The sequence below is a fragment of the Ictidomys tridecemlineatus genome, chromosome 2 (genome assembly GCF_052094955.1).
Source record: "Ictidomys tridecemlineatus isolate mIctTri1 chromosome 2, mIctTri1.hap1, whole genome shotgun sequence".
NCBI lineage: Eukaryota > Metazoa > Chordata > Mammalia > Rodentia > Sciuridae > Ictidomys > Ictidomys tridecemlineatus.
In genome coordinates this window covers 164583981-164604442 of record NC_135478.1, presented here as the reverse complement: position 1 = coordinate 164604442, position 20462 = coordinate 164583981, and the positions used below count along the sequence as shown (strand labels likewise).

Genomic DNA, 20462 nt, shown 5'->3' with positions numbered 1-20462 from the left:
TCCTTTCCTTTTTTAAAAGTAAAAAGCAAGAGCTGTCTGATCTTAAACTGTGCTCCTGTGTGTACGTACACTCTACAATCACAAAACATCAAACCAGGATATTTTATGTATATTTTAGTTGTAGATGGACACTATACCTTTATTTTATTTTCTGTGGTGGTGAGGATTGAACCCATGCCAGGCAAGCACTCTACCACTGAGCCCCAGCCCCAGCCCCTCAAGCCATTTTGGCAGACAAAGTAACATGCTCAGCATCTTAAAGATGTGCTCCCCCCTCATCTCTACACCAACTTGCATTAGTGATGAGGATGCTTCCTTGGGACTCAAGAGGTGGCTTCTTCCCTTCATCCACAGTAAAGTCACTGTGCCATCCTGGAAGCTGTGTACTTGTTAGAGAAAGTTACAAATACATTTCCCATGTTACAGCAGGTGATCATTTTCTGCACATCATATCACAGTATGATTATCCAAGTAGTTTGCTCAGTTTCCAGAGGTGGCTTTTTCTGCCTATCTGCATGTTTGCCAGCATGCGTGCTAAATAAAGCACATGGGCCCTCTGGTGGTCATCTGTAGGAAAAAGCTCATCTGCTGGAAGAGACTCGACTAGGTTGGAGTGAGAATTCTCAGTTCCTTGCCTCCACAAGCCATTTCTCAAATTAGTCATTAAAACTAAACTAGGGCCATTATAAACCATCTGAATAAGACAGTTTATGCCAGCAATGGACTAATTATTTTTCTGGTTAGGCTCACATTTTGCCAGACCCTGTTGCTAAGCAGAGCAATGACTGATGTAAACTGGGGCTGTGGTCTGTGAATTTGGCCCAGAGATGGAGGGAAAAGAAGAGTCTGATGGTTGTTCTCAAATGAGCAACAGACATTCCCTCCATGGGAAAAATACTGAGCACTACACAGCATCTTATAAATCACTTATACAACATGTAATTCAAATAACTGCATAGAGACAGGAGCTCTGAGCCAGTGGGTCTTGTGGGTGCAATGCTGGGACAAGGGACCTGTGAATAAGGGACAGGTGGTAGAACATGGGAACAAATCGATCTTGGGCTATATGTAGAGTTGGATGGTTTTGAGACAACTAAAAGAATGAAGTGAAGAGAGGGGAGTGGACAATATGGAGTACTTTTAAATGTCCAAACTGTATCATCAGGCAGGCCACTTAAGAAATCCAAGTTGCCTGTGGCTGAGAAGGCAGAGGTCCATGCAGGCAAAAGACAGGGTCATAGCTGACAGCAGGCACTGGGGAATCAGACTTTGAGATAGGAGGCAGTGCCTATTCTTTTTAGACCTACCCTCAACATGTTGGTAATATCTATTCTTGCTTTTCATTAAAATATTTTTGATGTGCCCTATTATCTTCTTTATATTATGTTTAGATTTATGTTTAATTTTCTCTGCATATGACAGCCTTTTAAAGTAAAAAATCAAAAATTTGCCTACTTTAAAACATTGGAGGGCTGGGGCTGTAGCTGAGTGGTAGAGCACTTGCCTAGCATATGTGAGGCCCTGAGATCAGTCCCCAGCACAAACAAAACAAGTGACAACAACAGAAATGTAAAAACCCCACTAGGAAATATGTTTGAAAAAGTTAAAAATCACAAAGAGATCAAGAGGGTTTAACAGTTGCTTTTTTTTCCACATTTGCCTATATTGTTACATATACCATTACTTAGATATCCACACTCCACTCCACATGATAAATTACAAAAGAGAGAGGGACTTTTAAAACCACATTTAATTTTTAATACAAAATCTGTTGCATTATTACAGAAGTGACTCCATGCACAGATAAATTTAGCATGTACCATTATGGAAGGGTAAAAAACTGTACTTTTATTATTCTCCTGAAACATTGACAAAATAAAGTAACTTTTCTCTTGTGCTCTCTGATGCCAAGGCAAGTCCATTGTATTTTTATTTTTGTCTTTCAATGGATAGGTTGATCTTTCAAAAGTAGATATGGAGAAATGAAAGCATTAAGGGCCACCTTAACCTGGGATTACTTCAAACTATGCTTTACCTGCATTTACCAAACATGCCAGGTATTAAACCTACTGTGCTCCATAGGCAAAGCTCTGAAGATTTCAGCTAGAAACCTGCTGTGGAAAAGTTCGCTATTTCCATGTCACAGCAAAAAGGGAGAAAAAACACAAAAGGTACTTAGATGCTTTCCAATCCCACACACTGCATGAATTAGCTTACTTCTTACACAGTGCAACATAAACATTGTTTACTTGTTTATTTGTATGTAACACCTATAAGCATATAGCATCTACACTTTAAGTATATTTACAAATTCAACAAAATATCTACATATAAAAAGCTTTACTTAAAATTAAACTTGATGCAAGTTATGAGAAACCAATTTATTGGCAAATGAAACTGAGCATTCCTTCAACCATAGGTTGTTATAGATTTTCATATTTAGAGGTAAACCATTTGATAGATATTGTTTATGAATAAGATAGAATATATATATATTTATTTCTTAGACTGCAGATGTAATTCCTTAGACTGTTGGCCTTTTAAGCACTTGTCAAATTTCTTAGATTCTGAAGTGTGTCCATTGTGATTTGCATATACATTGCTTAATGCTGCAGAGAGTTTCAAAAGCTCATATAGGTAAAGTCTTACAAATATAAATTATGTTGGCATGCTGTTGTATGCTTTTAGTTTTGCAATAACTTGTTTATTTTTCTATTAATTTTATACCATGTTGACATTCTTACTGAATGTGACCTGTTGGAATGGAAACCAAACTATCATGTTGTCTAGTTGATAATAAAATTTTTCTTTGTAATTTATGGGGAAATGTCCCTTAAAATAAACTGTCTTCTTACTTTAATTTTCCTTTTTTTTTTTTTTTTTTTTTTGTTTTCAGCATTGCAGTTTTCATTATCTCTGCTTTTCAAAAGTTACTTTTTGACAATGACAGTAATCTAAGATGGAGTCCACTGTACTGGCTGATACAGAATGCAGTATATTATGGAATGCTTATTGTCTGAAGGCACTGCATGTATCTTGCCCTGTGTTTTCTGGAAAATTTTTTGAAATTTAATTACAGTGATTTGTTTTCAATTCTTTCAGTATGGCACAAATGTCCAAATGCATTGCAATACACACTGTTTATGCCTAAAAACAACCAAACACAGATAATGTACAAAGTAGAACACTGTGCTGCTGTAATACCTGGAAGATTAAGAAGCCTATGAAGTAACAGGAGCAAAGAGCAGGTAACAGAGTCTCAGTAGCATCAGCAAATGCAACTGTCATAATTAACTTATTTAGCAAGTATATACTGTACATACTGTTCCTACCAGTCTCCCCAAAAGACTAACAACAGCTAGACATAGGATCACCAATTTCACAACAATGTCCACAAAGACATTGAAGTTCTAGAGAATACTACAGTAACACTCTTGACAATGAAAACGGAATTCATATTTAGGGGTTCAGCTGAGGATAGTATAAACAAAGTATCAAACCATGTTTTAATAACATACTTAACTTAGGTATGTCCTTTAAATGTGTAGCATTTCTCATGTATCCTATTGAACTGTATCTTGAAGAGGGAATAGCATGATTTGTTGACGATGTTGCATCATTTTGATCAGTTCTGAGGAAATCGAGACAACCCACTTTGAATGAAAAAGTATGCACTTTGCACTGCAGTTCACATTGACATGTCATTTGTGTTCTTGCTCTAACTTTTCTCATAATATTAACATACAGCAGAAAACATACTTTCTACCCATATGTTCATAGTATGAGAAGGCTGACAAACAAGTGCTTAAGATAAACATTCTAGAGAAATCAGACATTGGCAAAGAGCTTAAAAATTAAACAAAGGAATTCATGGCATTGACAGGAGAAGGTGCCTCTGAGCTCTCGTTTCCCTCTGCCGGTTCTTTCTCTTTCTTACCACTGTATTGTCCAATAAAGGAGCCATCCTCGTTGAATTGGCCATTCACCCCCTCTCCATAGTCAACCAAACTATCATCGCTGTCTTCTTTTTTCACAGTCCTGTCTGAAGGTGTTCGACTTCCTTTTTTCAAAGGCTTGTGGTCTTCTGCATCACTGGAATAAAGAGGAAACACTGTTGTCATGACTGGCAGTCGGTAACATCTTTTTCTTTAAAGATCACGCATGCAAATTATGGAAAAGCACTTGGAGTCCTGAGCTTCTGTAGCCAAATCTAATTGTCAGGCTGACTCCAGTGACTAGTATGGAGCTGGAATGAAGAGCAGTGCAGAAATGGTTGAATTATGAAGTCTTCAGTCGAATGGATGGCCTGCAATTGTGCATGTTAATTTCAATGAGAGAGGCTGACCCCTGATTTGAAAGCAATCCAGAAATAATCACAAGCATTAAAAAAGGAAGAATAGAGAAAAAATGGAGACCACTATTTTTAATTCAAAGTGAGAAGAGAAACTTACAGGAGGTAGAGAAGTTATTAGTATGTTAAACTGCATAACATCACTGATTCCTTGGACATGAATGGAGCATGATTTTGATTAAATGTGAAACATGGATTTTTTTTTTCTGAGCCAGAAGGAGAAGCAAAATCCTGCATTTCGAATAATTTTGTTATTGGCCAGACTTGTAAACTTCAACCTTACCTTTCAAGAGACCTACAAATTCCATTAAAAGGATGCAGAAGAAACAAATGAAAATAGCCTAAGAAGAAAAGCAAAATCCTTATACTGATAGTACACAGTATTTTTTTCCTATAAAACTGTTAGTCATGGGTAAAAACTTATTAATTTGGAAACATACACACTTTAACTTAAAAGCTCTCCATAATTTGTAGTATGAATGGCATGCCAATAGTCTAAAAAGCATGAGTGCTTCCAACACAAAAAATCAAAGACTTCCTGCACTCATCTTAACCCCCTCTCCTTGTGCCATGTGTGTCATCCAGCTTGTCTACATTGGATGGGAAGCTGAGGGACACACTTTAATAAAGCTTTATAGGACTCTATAGTAATTGTTATTTTTTCTTATTTCTCTGTTGAACACCTAAGCACAATTTCTAGGAAGTAGAAGAGGTATTTAAGGATGTCCACCTAATTACATGACTGTTCACGTAACTAGGTATGCACATTGGCCTATTAGATATTAAGAAATATCTTAATAGGTAATATTTGGGCAAAAAAATAGTGGAAAAAAGGGCAATGGCATAATCCAATATTTTGTTTTCTTTCAAAGAACCAAATGCAAGTCAAAATAGGAAACACCCAATATTAGTAAAGAATAAAAAGTCTTAATGTAACAAAGAGGTTGCTTAGCTGTAGTAGTTTATCTAGTAAATTTTAAGATGCACCAATATTCTGTCTTCTTTGTCAATAACTTCTGCTAGTGGTTTCATTTTTTTCTTCAATAATAGTATCTCAAGACTGGGAAGTAATGCTAGCCACATGACACTGGCTTTTGCTAATGAAAATTACCTATTTAACAACACACAAGTTCTTGTTGAAAATCTATATTATCACCACCACTGATAAACAACTGGGGTGGAGTCACAGAACCTTGAGCTGCTTGTCTTTGGGGGCATTTTGGAGAGCATAACATTCAGTTTCTAATTTGTTATGAAAATAGCTTAGACTACATCTTTGGGATTTACTCATTAATCTGTAGGCTTTGCAGGAATAGTTTCTGTGAAATACTGAACATGACTTGATGAAAAAGTCAGTTCTGCTGAAAAGTTCAATAATGAGCAGAATTTTGTCACTCGGATTCCAACTATTAGCCTTATTCTGCTTTGTAGAACGAGCTTCCCAAGGATACTACAGGAAATTTTTGTCTATGACACTACTTTGATCCAGCCATCAGTGCACTCACCCTTTCATCCAATAAATGTTTAATGGGCATCTAGGGAATGGGGATAAAGGAGCAAAGAAGACAGACTGAAACGCTGACCTCACAAAATTGACTTCTCTTAGGGTATAGTACAATTAACTATCAATATAACAAGAAAATTAGTGATGTTGGAAGGCAATTAGTACGATAGAAAATTAGTACTACAGAAAATATATTTGATTAGGATGTCCAAGGAAGGACTCCTTAAGAAGTAGTACTGGATAAAGCTTAAGAACTATGTTGGCCAGGTGGACAGCTGGAAGGAAAGCGATTCTGGCAAAAGTCACAAGACAGTGTAAGTGTCCTGAGGTAGGGGTGAGCTTGGCAACAGCAAGGAGATGTGGCTGGAACTGGAGGAGCAAGTGAGAAGCAGAGATTAATAGGAATGAGGAAGAGACTGGGCTATATCAGTGACCCATGGGACACTGAAGATTCTCCCTGTAACACTGAGTAAGATGGGAAGCCACTGGAGAGTTTTCAATGGCTAAGTGACAAAATGTGATCTACATTTTGAAAACATTATTCTGTTATCAAGTATTGAAAATATACCCCCTAGAGATAAGGCCTTTGTAAAGTACAGCTAATTTGGTACATGCCCATTTACTATGTATTAATCTATGATTAATTTGTGCTACACAGAACAGCAGAGCTGCAACACAGACCACATGGCCTGCAAAGTCAAAAATATTTACTTGAAGGCACTCAATAACATTGATAGGGTGAATTCATGAAAAAGTAACAATAAAGAGATGGTGGGCATTTCAGAAATTTTTCAGAATTCTAACATTAAAAAATTTCATTCCTTCTTTAATTTTATGATGGCAGATAAAACATGAAAATATATTTTCCTGTATTTTATGTTTAGGATAAATTTTAAGGAGTTCAGTGTGTTTTTTGAGTGGAACATGCTTTAGGCATGTGCCCTTATTAAATGCCTACTGAGTAAAATTCAGCAACAGCAAATAAATCTGATAATTATGTCTCATTGTCCTGTAGTCACTATCCTATCATGGTTTCATTGACATCCATGACCAAGAAACTCTTTCCAACCCACTCTCTAAAAGCCTGTCATTACTTATTTTGCTCACACATCAGTTCACATTTGTAAGAAGAATAAATCTGAAGTATGTAACAAAAGTGACACAGCTTGGCTTTGGTTAGGCTTTGTGAGTGTGGGTTAGCATGCTTGCAACATGATCACATTCACATGAATGGCAAGATTCCCATGGCAAGAGTCTCCATTTATGCAGTAAGTTATGAGTTCAAGTACCATAGATACATGGTTTACGTGCTGTGTTCATTCTTGTTTCAGAAAGAATGGATCTAAAGAATAAGAAAATACTTACACAGTTGGTTGAATTGTTTCTCTGACTTTTCTATATGCTAGTAAGGATGCAGATCCTACTGTCTGTATAATTAAAGAAACAAACAAACAAAGCTGCAGGCTTCCACATGAGGATAACTGCTTAGGGGTGGGTATTGGAGTGAGTGCATGGGGTTACAGCATATGGAAAAAAATCAAATTTGGCCACAATTGAAGTTCCATCCCTCTTTGCACTATGAAATGTCCTGTGGCTCAGAGCCCACCATATAGAAACAGTTTCATCCTCAGACTGGAAAATAAGCAAATTGCACATAGAATAAATTCACATTTAGGCAATCATCCTAATTTTGTGTGTGTCAGTATGATCAGCATTATATTTCAGTTTTGGAATGAAGGAGAATGAGAATTAGCAAGTGATAAAGAGCTCAAAACTTTCAGAAGGTGCAAAGCAGAGAAAGGACCCCAGTGATTTAGGGGAAAAAAGTGACACTAAAATGTATTTCTACAAAAAAAATTCTGTAATAAACAGTAGTTGGAACCGTTTTCATTAATTGTGCATCTAAGAAAATAAAGATCATCTGATTTCTTTAAACAGAAATGAAACCAAAAGGAAAAAATTCCGAGGTAGTGTCTGAAAATCACAGGACAAAGCCACTCTGTAACACAGGGTATTCAGGAATTTGGGGAAGTAGTTTTGCACGTGGTGTTGTCCTTATGAACTTTAAGATTCATTAAAAAAAAATCACATGTCTAAGTTGTGTTTCAAGTTGGAGACACCCATCAGAACTTTATTTCCTTTGGCCCCTCTGCCATCAATGCCATTATATGTGTCATCAGAGTTTTTGTCTTCACTCCAATTGGGTTTGTATTCAATAGGCCCAAATAAAAAAGTCTTTTCATCTTGAGAAATCATGGAAAAAGTTAAAGACAGTCATTTGAAAACGCTTCACGAACATAGCACACATGAATTCACACCAAGACAAAGGAAGATGATCAAACAAATGTAAATTAAATAGTGATTATGAGGCCAATAATCTAAATACTTGCTATGTACTGCTCTAGAGAAAATAACATATTCAAAGTAGTTGGTATATAGCTCACAGTACAGAAATCATAGAACCAGCAAAGAAAGCTTTGACGACCTTCTAATACTTGAACAACTATTTCCCTTTATAGATGAAAAAAAAAATCGAGACCTTGTCAAACTGAGTACCATATAAAAGAATCACAGGTGATGGTTGAGTTGACAGTAAAATTAACAGTCTCTTGGTTCCAAGCTGGTTCACAAAACTCAACCTCAATTTTAATCAAGTCATAATAGTGTAGTTTGCATCGTTACTCCAGGAAAGTCACATTGTTTTTTAGGTCATGGCTTTATATCACCATCATAGCAAATGATATTTGAGATCCATGAAGTGAGCAGTACATTGCCATATTCATTTAAGCATGATAATGGAAAACAGGAATCCATCACCATGTGGAAAATATATGAAGTGCTTATGGTTTATTTTCAACTCATGCAAATATATAATAAGTTTTCCAGGCTATATTAAAGATGTTGCTTCTTAACAATCAACAAAGGAGCAGTGTGAATATCCTGTACAGAATTATAACTATGAGAATTCTAAAAACAAGCTATTTTAGTGATTACATGCTCACCTGCTTACAGGAGAAATGTGTAGAAGAGTGAGTTAAATCAGTGAAGACACAGCTTGTAAGTGTAAGATGCAGCTCTCCTGGACTATGGGCATTTGTAGGCTGCTCTCATATGCTATAAAAACCTTGGGTGCAGAGGGAGGGGGTACTGCAGGAGGTTTTCCTATGCTTTCAGCCTCAGAGCCAACAACTAACATCAAGACAAGCCTCACTACAAATTTTTCCATACCCCGAGATACAGAATTTCTGGGAAATTAAAGAAACTATAGTTGTGTCCGTTGAAGAGAAGATCAGAATGTGGATGCTCTTCCTTGTGTCCAGACAAGGAAGGCAAAACCCTCGTGTCTACATGGAAACGTGCACAAAACCCATTCTGTTGGAAATATATGGCTTTTCTCAATCAGCCCTATATTTCTCACTGTTGGCATTATTTTACCCTCATGACACTGACATGGAAGTACCAAAAATGAGCTCCAGAAATGGGGCATTCTTAACACAAATATCTTAGATACAAATGCCACCTGGAAACTACAATAGTGAAATGTTTTATTATTTCACCCAAAAGTCTTTTTCTTCTAGTGGGAAAAAAAAAGCAAGCCTCAATTTGAGCTCAGTGCAAAGATTATAGAAATACCCTTTTGGGACACCAGAGTGATGATCTTTTAGAATACTTAAATAAATATTTTGCTACTGTTTTTAATCATGTCTAGAATAATAACTTCTTTCTTTCTGAAAAGACCTATATTGCCTAGGCAAAAATATTTCTTGTTTAAAGAGATGTTTAAAAAATCAGCAAATAGATTTTATTAATATTTCTTCTTAATGATTAAGTCAAGAATGTATCTTCAAAATTCTGTGAGTTAACACATGGACCAAATGGCTGTGATACTGCTTTATAATTAACTGCTTATAAAATGAGATACTCATCATTCCATGAACAACAGAAGTATAAGTATTGCTTAAGTAGAGCTACATATCTGAGATTAAAGGGTTTTGTTTACAATGGTTTTATAAAGGCACATTTCTTTATAATGCAGATCTTGTAGGAAGTAGGGTCTTTCATATTCTAATTCTCCCTATAACTTGCTGGCTTTGCTAGATTGATCAACACAACATGGGCCTCTGGAACATACTCTGCCTCCAAACATACTCTGCCTCCAAACCTATCACTAAAATGGAAATTTATATTTTAATGAAAAGAGAGAATGTTTTAATCTTGAGGAACATGTAAACATTTAGGCATGGAAGTATTTCTAAACTGAGGCCATGTGTACAGCCAGAGAGAGTACTTTGCTGTTTGAATCCTGCCTTGGGAGACTGTTTGCTGAGGGGCAGGGCCAAGAAGACAAAGAGAAACAGGAAGCAGAGGCCCACCTGTATTCTCCAAAAGTTCCATCATCTTCTTTCATCGGCTGAATTTCAGGATCTGCATGAGCATCTTCCTTTTCTTTAACTGAAAATTTAGAAATAGCATCATTATCTATTGAACTTGTACTTCATTATCAAAGTTATACAGCAGAGGAAAATAATTCTCTCCACAAGTAGATGTTATAGAACCATAAAAACAGAAATATTATGTAGTTGTGCATGTAATTGATACATTTGTCATTGCTGTGGGAAACTAATAAAATGAACATTTGTTAACACATAAGGTGACTTTAGTAAGTTTCCAAGATTTTTCCCCCATTTCACCCATCTGTTTATTATGTATATTCATGCTAACAAATTGTTTTCGTAAGTCTATTTTTTATGCAGTATTTTTCTTATAACCAGAAGGTAAATGGTCACATAAAGAAAATATAAATTTGATCTGGGGTTGTGGTTCAGCAGTAGAGCACTCGCCTAGCACATGCAAGGCCCTGGGTTCCATCCTCAGCACCACATAAAATAAATAAATAAAATAAAGATATTGTGTCCAATATAACTAAAAAGTAAATATTTTAAAAAATATATAAATTTGATGGACCTACTAAATTGAGTGAACTATCAGCCTAATAGAGAAAGCATGTCACATATCACAACATCAAAACTGGGCCTATGAATTACTTCCTTTGGAAAGCTTCATGCACTGGTCCTCCATCCCACCACTTGGTTTTTAGGTACTGCTTCAGTATTGGGAACTTTTGTGGAGCCTAAGAGAGTAAACTTGCATTATCAGAGAACAGACTGATTTGCTCTTCCAAATGCCCTATGCCTTTGACAGTAGTTAGAATGTCATTATATAAAAAGGGATTAAAAAAATTGAACAGAAAAATGCAAATTTCTGTATCTAGGGAAATATACTATTGCAATCTACACAATTCTTTTTAGTTTAATGAATAATTATAAAGTAATTTCAGTATATTTTTTTCTTACCTGGATATTTACCACCCTTGTTTCTTCTGATGAAGCAAACAATCAGCAAAATTAAGATAAGGAGCGCAACAGCACACATTAGACCTATGAACCAGCCCTGAGTCGCGATATCCACTTGCCGGCTTGCCATCGCTGGAAAACAAATCAATGGTATTGGTTGGAATTCGGTAAGGGGCAGAGAACTGTGGTGGCTTCTTGTAATAAAAAAAAGCCACCTTAATATACAAGCTTTTATACATTTCCCATGTGGCCCCAAATTGGAACCTGTCAGTTATTGATCAGGAATTATATAATTACCTAACTTTGTAAAATCTTCATCATTTAAATAATTTAAGAAATATGAATGCTAATAACATTAAATGGTATCAAACCCTGTTAAACACTGTGTTCACAGTTATGTAAAATATATATTCTCATAGAAACATATTCCCAAGCTAATTAAAAATTTATTGTTTATAGGATAAATTATAATATTGATACAATGAAAGGAATATAAAACTGAACTTTAAACAGAACAGAATGTATACATCTAATGGAGTATTTTTCCTTCAAAGGAAACCACTTTTGGAGCCTAAAGTGCCATTGCAATGTTACTGCTGTTTTTCAGAGCTTTGGCAATCTGTCTAAAAAGAAGATGATTCACGTGAGAAGTCTGTCACAACCCTATTTTATATAACACCTCAATTCCAAATGGAAATTTCTATAATATTGAATCTACTCAGATGATCAATATTTGTTATTTCTTAGTTTCTATCAAAAATATTTTAAAATATATTTTGATCAGTGGAGTTACTAGAATAAATGACCAGTTTGAAGAGAAAATACTCATTCACATGTATATGTTTTCTTTATCTCTTCATCTATTCTGCTTGAGTAAATAAATGTGAGGCCCCTTATTCAACCAGTCATTTCTTAACAAAACTTCTAAGAAAACCACAGGAAAGTGACCACTTCTGGTGCTATTCAAAAGTGTTAATTATATGGGACCAAGTGCAGCATCAATGGCTATTCAGACACACCCATGCGGATTTGTTTAAATAAATTTTCATGAATACTTTGTTAAAGGTCTTGATTTTTTTCTCATTTGACCATAAATAAGCAGGGTAAAAAATTTTCTTCTTTGACTTCATAGACATGCCTATATTATGCTTTCACTTTGATTGAATTTCTTCTGTCAACATTTCTTGTAGTTGGGTTAGATGTGTATGATCTCTGGAGAAATAAGCACAGCTACATGTATCCCGGGTTCTTCTATGTATTGAAAAGAAAGCATCTCATTGCCCCCTTTTCTCCATAGAAAGTAAGGGAGAAAATAATATGATAAAAATCAAGTGTGAAGAGTAATGTAAAAAATGTCTGAAAATATGTTCAAGAAATAAAATGAGCAGTGGAAACATGGTATCTGGAATAAAATCAAAGGCCAATGGCTTTCTGTGCCTCATTAGTTAGAGGGGTTTTGAGCTGTACCATAAGCAGACAAAATTGAAGAGTGAGTATAGGCAGTTTCCCTCTCCAACACACATCCCTGAGTCATTATGGTGAGGATGAAGATAATGGTAATAATAATGACAGCTAACACTTTTGTAGGCTTACCATATGCTAGGCACTGTGCTGAGGTCATATTTAATCTCTACAACAATCCTTTGAGGTAAGCATTAGGAATAAACCATGCCCAAAGAGGTAAAGAGCTTGCCCAAGAGCTGGAGATGGACACATGTTTGTCTGGCTCTGGTGAGATGTTACTAGCTAGTACACTAGCAGCTGCTACAATGCATTCCTAAGCATAGTCTAGACATCAAATCTACAAATATCTGAACACAGAATAAAATACTGAGATAGGTAAAAATGTTTGAAAAGTTAATCATTACATTCTCTTTGCAATATAGTTCTGTCAATTTGCCAAAGGTCTTTGTGTGCTTCTTATTCTAAACTGAATCCAAAACCAAGAAGCATAGTCTCTTGAGCATTTGACTTAAGTTAGGAATCTGGTTCTAGTATGCTTAATGATTTATTGCCTTGTCCTAAACAATTTCAACATTGACCTTTTCATCTATTTACATGCAATTGATAATGAAAAAATGCAACAAGATATTCAAATACTAGCACAGAATCTGTCTTAAAAAATGGAATGTCAGGCTAGAAGCTTGCTACTACACAACTGTGCAAAAACTGGATGTGTTTTCTTGACATTGGAAAACAAACACCCACACTGATTCTGAATTTTTGCCTCTCTTTTAAAGAAAAAAAAGTATTAAATATATCCCTAGCTCATTATTTAAGATTAATCAGGCACAATAAGCTAACAGGTACATGTGTACACACACACACACACACACAGTGCACCAGAAGTTGACACAAAACAGCTATTCTGCAAGTAGAAATAACTTCTATTGATTTCCCATCTGAACTTGGGATATAAAGCCCAGGATGACAGGATGAGGTTCCCAACCTCCTTAGGACACTCTAAATCATCTTATCTGTAACATAAAAACTCAGGCCATAACCAAGATTGTGAAGATCATAAACACACACACACACACACACACACACACACACACACACACACACATGAACAGACATATAAGTGAAGCCTATGGGTCTTTTCCTTCTAGAATATGAGTTTCAATGAGTGGGAATGGGGTGAAGACTAAAAGAGAGTTTTCACATTTTCCAAAGTTTTTACAATAAAATTGTATACAGGTATTACTGAGTAATCCATAAAGTGACAAAGTTACACATATAAAGACTATTCAAATATAAGGGCTGGGGATGTAGCTCAGTGGAAAAGTGAACCTGGGTCAAATCCTAAGTATCAAAGAAATAAATAATAAAAATAAAATGAGGTAGAGGAACAGAATTTTTTGTTGTTGTTGTTGTTGCCTAGAAGTTAATTCTAACAACTGTCCTCCCCTCTCAGACTGAAGAGCTGTGGATAATCTGTGCGTGGTGGTAGGAGGTCTCTGAGGAAGGTGCCCCTGAGTACTCATGGTCACCAAATAAGCTCAGAAGACAGAGAGTGACAGAAATGGCACTTTGTTCTACATTACTGAGAAAGAATCCACTATGTTTAAAAATGTTCTGTTCATTTTACAATAGAGATTTTTATAAACAGAAAGGGAAAAAATAATCTTGACAAAAGGTTGGAGGCAGCTGACAAAAAAAAGCTGTTAGGCACAATAAGAATAAATTTTAGTCTTAGAAATGTCAGAGAAGTGACTTTAACTGAGGGACAGAAGTGAGAAGGGGAAGAGAAGTGAGTGGGGTTAATGAGCGGTCACACCCGGTCACACAGGTGGGCTGGTGTTAATGAAACATCCTGCCAGGAACAAAGGGGAGAAGCACAGCCTCAGGTGCTGCCTGTAGTCTTGTTTGATTCATTTTTTTTTTTTAAAAAAATGCCTTAAAACTCCAGACTGTTGCCAGACATGGTGGCGTATGCCTGTAATCACCTTGAGAAACTGAAGCAGGAGGATCATGAGTTCAAAGCCAGCCTCAGCATCTTAGTGGGGCCCTAAGTAAGTCAGTTAGACCCTGTCCCTAAATGAAATACAAAAAGTGGCTGGGGATGTGGCTCAGTGGTTAAGTGTCCCTGGGTTCATTCCTCAGCTCATACAAAAAATCCAGCACACACAAAAAATCTGTAAAAGGCAGAGATGGTGTCACATTAAGAGGATTTATGAAACAACTAGGTTGAATCTAAGTTCCCACAAATTAGCAAAACTCAGAGAAGGAAGCAGTTCATGAATTCAGAAAATTTTTTTAAAAAAAGCAAAAAAAGTCAAAAGGTATGTTTTTACACCTAGGTATGATTTCACCATTGCCTCTTGCATGTGCAGGGAAGGAGCAAGAGCAGGAGAGGACAAGGACTGGTGTCAACCTGCAGGGCTAAGGAGGAAGCTCCAAAAACTGGGAGGAGAGGTAGAGGCATTCCAGAAGCAGACAGTGTTTGCTCCTAGGAGTAACAGGTGTGTGCAGTGGGTGGTACTGGTGAAGGAAACTGACCAAATTATATTGATTTATTGTGTGTATGTTTGAATCTATAACAGCAAATCCCACCATTATAATCACCAATAGTTTATTTATTTTTTTTAAGAAGGAGTAACAGGTGAACTAAGGTCACTAGAGTTTTCCATACTCATTCTATTTAACAGTTACATCTAGATGGAAAAATTGATGGTAACTGCCTGTGGCCTTGTCCTGTCTCTCATCACTGGCATGAAAGAATGGCCCATCTGTCACAATCACTCATCTTGAGCTTCCTGGCAGTTGCCACTGGGTTTAGTTTTGTTTTGGTTTCGTCTTATAAAAGAACAGAAAATGCTACAACTTGATTTTGAGGGTGAATCTAACTCATCTGCAAGTCAAGAACACACAAAGCCTTTAGGTCCAGAACAGCAGAACAGGTACAACAAGGGCTGACTGAAGCCGTCATTTGGGACGACCCATTTCCTTGGATTATAGCATTTGACCGTGTGTGGGGTCTGGTGAGGGCCAGATGCTGAAAGGACAGGCTTCTAATTTGGCTCTACCATGTTCCACCTATTGGTCTGGGCAGGTTCTCCGCCTCTACGTACTGACATGAGGTGTAAGTGGACAATAATAGTGCCCACCTCACAGGATTGCTGAAAGGACTGAAGGAAAAGCCACTTGCCTGGTATAGAATAGGACCGACTAAATGCTGGGACTACTATTCCCATTCTAGCTGTATATCTAGACTGGAGCTGCCAAAATTTTCAAATTAAAGTTTATTATTAATAATAATAAACAAACACCTTGTAAAATGAACTATGATTGGTTAGCTATGCCCTATTAAGTTTAATATAGGGGTTCTCTGGAACTATGTATATAAATGGATATGAAGATACAAGGAGCAGAATAATAGGGAAAAATATTTAACATTTATTCCAGCATATGGATGTTTTTAAAATACCACTTGATAAGTTTTTGAATATTATCCTTTGGTTTTTAAATTTTGTAACAAATATGGTTATATATTTCTTAAATTACAAGAAATTATTTTAAAAATCATCATGCTTTTTTTATTAAATACACAACAAAAAAATCCATTTTGCTTATGGGTTCTGCAAGGATATGCAATATTTCCTCAAGAATACGTGAAGTGACTAAACATAAGATGAATGTATGAGCCACAAAATGAGAACATACCATACAACTCTTATTTAAATTTAAGTAATCAGGGATTGCTTTCCATCTTGAAAACAAATATGAATATTCATGCATTTTACATGAGCATTTCTTTTTACTTTATAAATGTTACTTTTTTGTGTATTTTGATAATGTTTACATAACTAAAACATAAGGAAGTCAAACATGTTGTGACAAAAATGTAATATATGAAGTATAAAATTTCTTGTTCCTTACAAACTTAATATTTATATCAGTCATCTAATCAAATTGCAGTATTCTGCTGGGTTGAGATCCATTTTTTTATATAAGAATTGTGACTCTCTTACAAATTATTTCAATTTTAACAGCATTTAAAAAATTTCAGGTTAACTTTGAGGGAAATTTTATACATATACATTATATAAAAATTGAATTATCAAAATAATGTAAGTGAAAATCATATTTAAGTCTTTTTTTTTGTTAATGGTTTTTGGCAATAATGTGGCTGAAGGATAATTTGCTCAATTGTGTAGTTCATTTGATATGAAGAGCCAAAGACAATTAAAAACCAAAACTCTCAACCCAACAGAGCCCCACAGAAAGGCATTCGTGGCCCTACCCACAACACAGGTCCGCCAGTTCCGGTCTCTAACTAGAGCGCCACCTCTGAGCGAGAGCCAGAACTGGTGTGGTGTGTGCCTCACCTGGGCCTGTCTCAAACACATCCTCTGAACTCACAAAACCAGAGTCCCCCACAGCAACAACTCGAACTTTGTATGCTGTTCCTGGCATTAGACCCTTTAACCCAAAGAAGGTCCGAGAACCATTTACATTTTCTTTTCTCCATTCTTCTTTGCCTATGGAAATTTTGCAAAAAACAACAAATTTGAACATTTTAAGGGTCCAGAAGTCATATAATGCTTCAAGAAAGGAAAATCTTTACATGCTAAAGATAAAATCTAGGATGCTTAGAGTTATCATTTTAGATTATTATAAATCTGATCATGTTAAATGAATGAATAGAAGACCTATATGAAATTATCCTCAAAAATTTCCTGGATACTTTGTTTGCATATTAATTGCATATATTTCCATTGTGTTAATTCTTCTTTTTAATACAAAGAGAGCTTCCTTATCTGCTTTTTGCCTCATGAAACTGTTGAGCTTCTCTAGAAATGTTTATAAAAAGAACTGTTACACATTAAATAGGTTAAATGAACTATGGGAGGGATTAATTTTCAAAGTTCACAAGATGAATTTTTCAGTAAACTAAATGCCTTCAAATTTGTCCAATTTATAGACTCAACATTTCCCAAGTGTTGATTTTTCTGAGAGGATAGTTACTTCTTAAAATATTTATTTGTATGATAAAAGCTTAACAGAAAGTTAGACTAAGTTCAAAATTTTGTCCAAATATTCATTGACCATCTAGCTTATATACAGAGCACAATGAATTAAGCATTTTAATAAACTGGGTTTAATCAACTGGTCTTTAATAAACTGTTGAATATGAAAGTCGCCATCCCCCAGTAGATGTGGCCAGGATGGAAACAGTATGCCAATTTGGGAATATATCCAAACATTAAGACAAAGTTTTAATTTTCTGTAATTTCTTGTAAAATTTTGTTGGATTAGTTTGGGTAAAATGAATACTTTCAAGGCAGTTTTATTTCTGCTACATTAAGATCCAATTTGAAAAAATAAAAATGTCTTCTTTCCTACCTGTACCTACAAATTATTTGTTATTACTCTTATTTATATGTGTGACTTTGGAACCAATATTAAATACTGGTGTGAAAAACAACAGATGTAATAGTGCTCATGCCCCTTGTCATTCATAACATGATAAAAGACACTCCTCATTATGTATAAAACATATAGACTGACAATTGGCTATAATTTTTTCAGATAACTGATTTACAGGGTCAAGTTATTTTTCAAAACAATCCATAGTAAATCCTTGGAAATGTTCTTAATCTCTTGAAAAGTATCCCCCAAATTAAAATCAGGGTAATGAAATAGTTTCTTACTGCCTGCTACACCATATTCAACATAAAAGTTCACTTGCTCTGGTCCCTCATACTCCCAACTGATATTGGCACAGGTCTCAGCAGCTGCAGCAGTAAGATTGCTGATCCTGGGACTTACTGCTTGAACTAAATATACAATAGAAAAATAAAACAAACAAACAATCATATTGCAGCACCATACACACAATTTGAAAACAAGTTCAAATGTTCCAAAATTGTGCAAATAAGATTAAGTAAGAATAAATTTTAAAGTTTGGGGTTTGCTCATACCTCACTTTCATTACAGAAAAGTTTTTCATTTGTTAAAGTATTAAGAAATAAATAATCAGAAATAATGATATGTAATATTAAAATTTATAAGTTCTAATATACAGGTTCTGAACAATGTAAACTGTAATCCATAGATACAGTACCAGGAAATACCACAGTCCTCATTTACAGGTGGATGGATTTCACAACAACCCCAGGAACATATATCATTACAGTACATGTGAGACTTCCAGGCAAAACCCAATACTATGAGGCTATTTCTCAATTATATTTGTCAACTCAGTGCAGGTCTTTAAAGAATTTTTGCAAGAGTGAGAAAGAATGCTCCTTAGAATGTGGCTTTTCACCTGCTTTGAGGTAATGTTGGATTGTTAGAGTATGCTGGAAGAAGAGCTGCAAAAAAATGCCAAATCTGCTCTATCAGAAGTTAAGAAAGTAGAAATAAAAGGAGTAGGAATTATTTCACTTGACATATCTTAGAAGGCAAGATGATCTTACCTGTTAACCTTTGGTTACATAGCATTTTTTTCAAAAAATGTACTATAACTATCTTTTTAAAAATCCAAAGTACACAGTGCATATGGTACTATCAGCTTGCTGACTAAAGGCATCTCAAGTGACTAAAAATATTATTTGAGTATCCTGAGATTGACAATTCTATGAGCCTGATCTCAATATCTTAAACCAAAAATGCTAAATTTACAGAAAAGTAACTTACATCTTAAGAATAAGATTAGTTTGTTACCTATTAATTTATTACCCATTAATGAAAGTATTAATGGCTTATTCAGACTCTAAGATTCTAAAATTTGCTATATAATTTAGAAGCTAAACACTTTTGCAGAAACAAATGTAATGAAATAGTATTTCTTAGCATCAAAACCATATGTATATTAAAGAAGTGAAATAAAAAAAAAACTTGACCTCTGAAATAGAATTCAACAACACATGTTCCTTTTGTGCCTCTTTGTACTAATTATCAGATGCAATAACAGAGAGGAAAATTTGATTATTAAATTATGCATTAACTAATTTTAGTTTCCTGACACCTCCTTTTTAAATAAATAAACAATGACAGGAATATGATTAATCAACAGAGAGGGTCATAGGGGCATGTGTGTAAAATATCAGTGGCAAAGAACCCAGGCAAACCATTAAGTTCCATTAAAAAGTTTTAGAATCACAAAACTGGGGAGTTTAGTCTTGAAGTAATTATAGAAGATGTTCAATGAAGAACCATAGTGAAATATTTCTTAACAGAAAAGCATTTAGCTTTTATTTTTAAAGATCCAATGTACTATTATATATAGTTAGTACTAAAGTATTGATATAGGAAATGCACATTTGGCTTATTCTTAAAGGAACCCAGATATTACAATTTCCTAAGGTTATGCTGTTTGGTTACTTTTATCGTACAGAATTCTAACTCTTATACCATTTTAAATTAAAATATAAAACACTTTTAAAAATAAAAATTGGGAGGATTGTGAAGAACTTTCATTTTCATCCTTTTAGAGAATATCTACTCTGCATGGAAAAGGGAAATATAGAGGAGGATGAAATTTCTTGTTAGATTGAAAAAAATATCTTAAGGAAGGAAATTCAGAATTACAAAATGTGCCTGAGCAGTTTAAATCATACCATCATTTTATGTAAGCAATGTCAGATTTAGCTTTTTCTTCTTAGTTAAACATTATTCTTCCTTTTAGTTGAAGATACTGATTTAATATTGGGGACTTAATGAACTTTCAGAAACTCAATTTTTCCTTGTTCTATAATCATAAATAACTCACAATTCAAGGCAATAATACCCAATAGTAGAATCC

The 20462-nt window shown here is 35.1% G+C and overlaps 1 protein-coding gene across 45 annotated transcripts in view; it reads right to left on the bottom strand.

Annotated features, from left to right (window-relative positions):
- Window positions 1–1732: 1732 nt before the first annotated feature.
- Window positions 1733–20462, bottom strand: part of Nrcam (neuronal cell adhesion molecule) — a 265722-nt gene continuing 246992 nt past the window's right edge. For 23 of the 45 annotated variants that reach the window (XM_078040073.1, XM_078040075.1, XM_078040072.1 and 20 more), the window contains 5 exons: window positions 18367–18492; window positions 17041–17193; window positions 11210–11341; window positions 10229–10307; window positions 1733–4092 (listed from right to left, as the gene is read on the bottom strand). In XM_078040073.1, the coding sequence (XP_077896199.1) occupies window positions 3855–4092; window positions 10229–10307; window positions 11210–11341; window positions 17041–17193; window positions 18367–18492 (728 nt within the window). In that variant the 3' untranslated portion in view covers window positions 1733–3854. The remainder of the gene's footprint in view (window positions 4093–10228; window positions 10308–11209; window positions 11342–17040; window positions 17194–18366; window positions 18493–20462) is intronic. The other 22 variants (XM_078040098.1, XM_078040103.1, XM_078040110.1 and 19 more) reach the window with 2 other exon arrangements.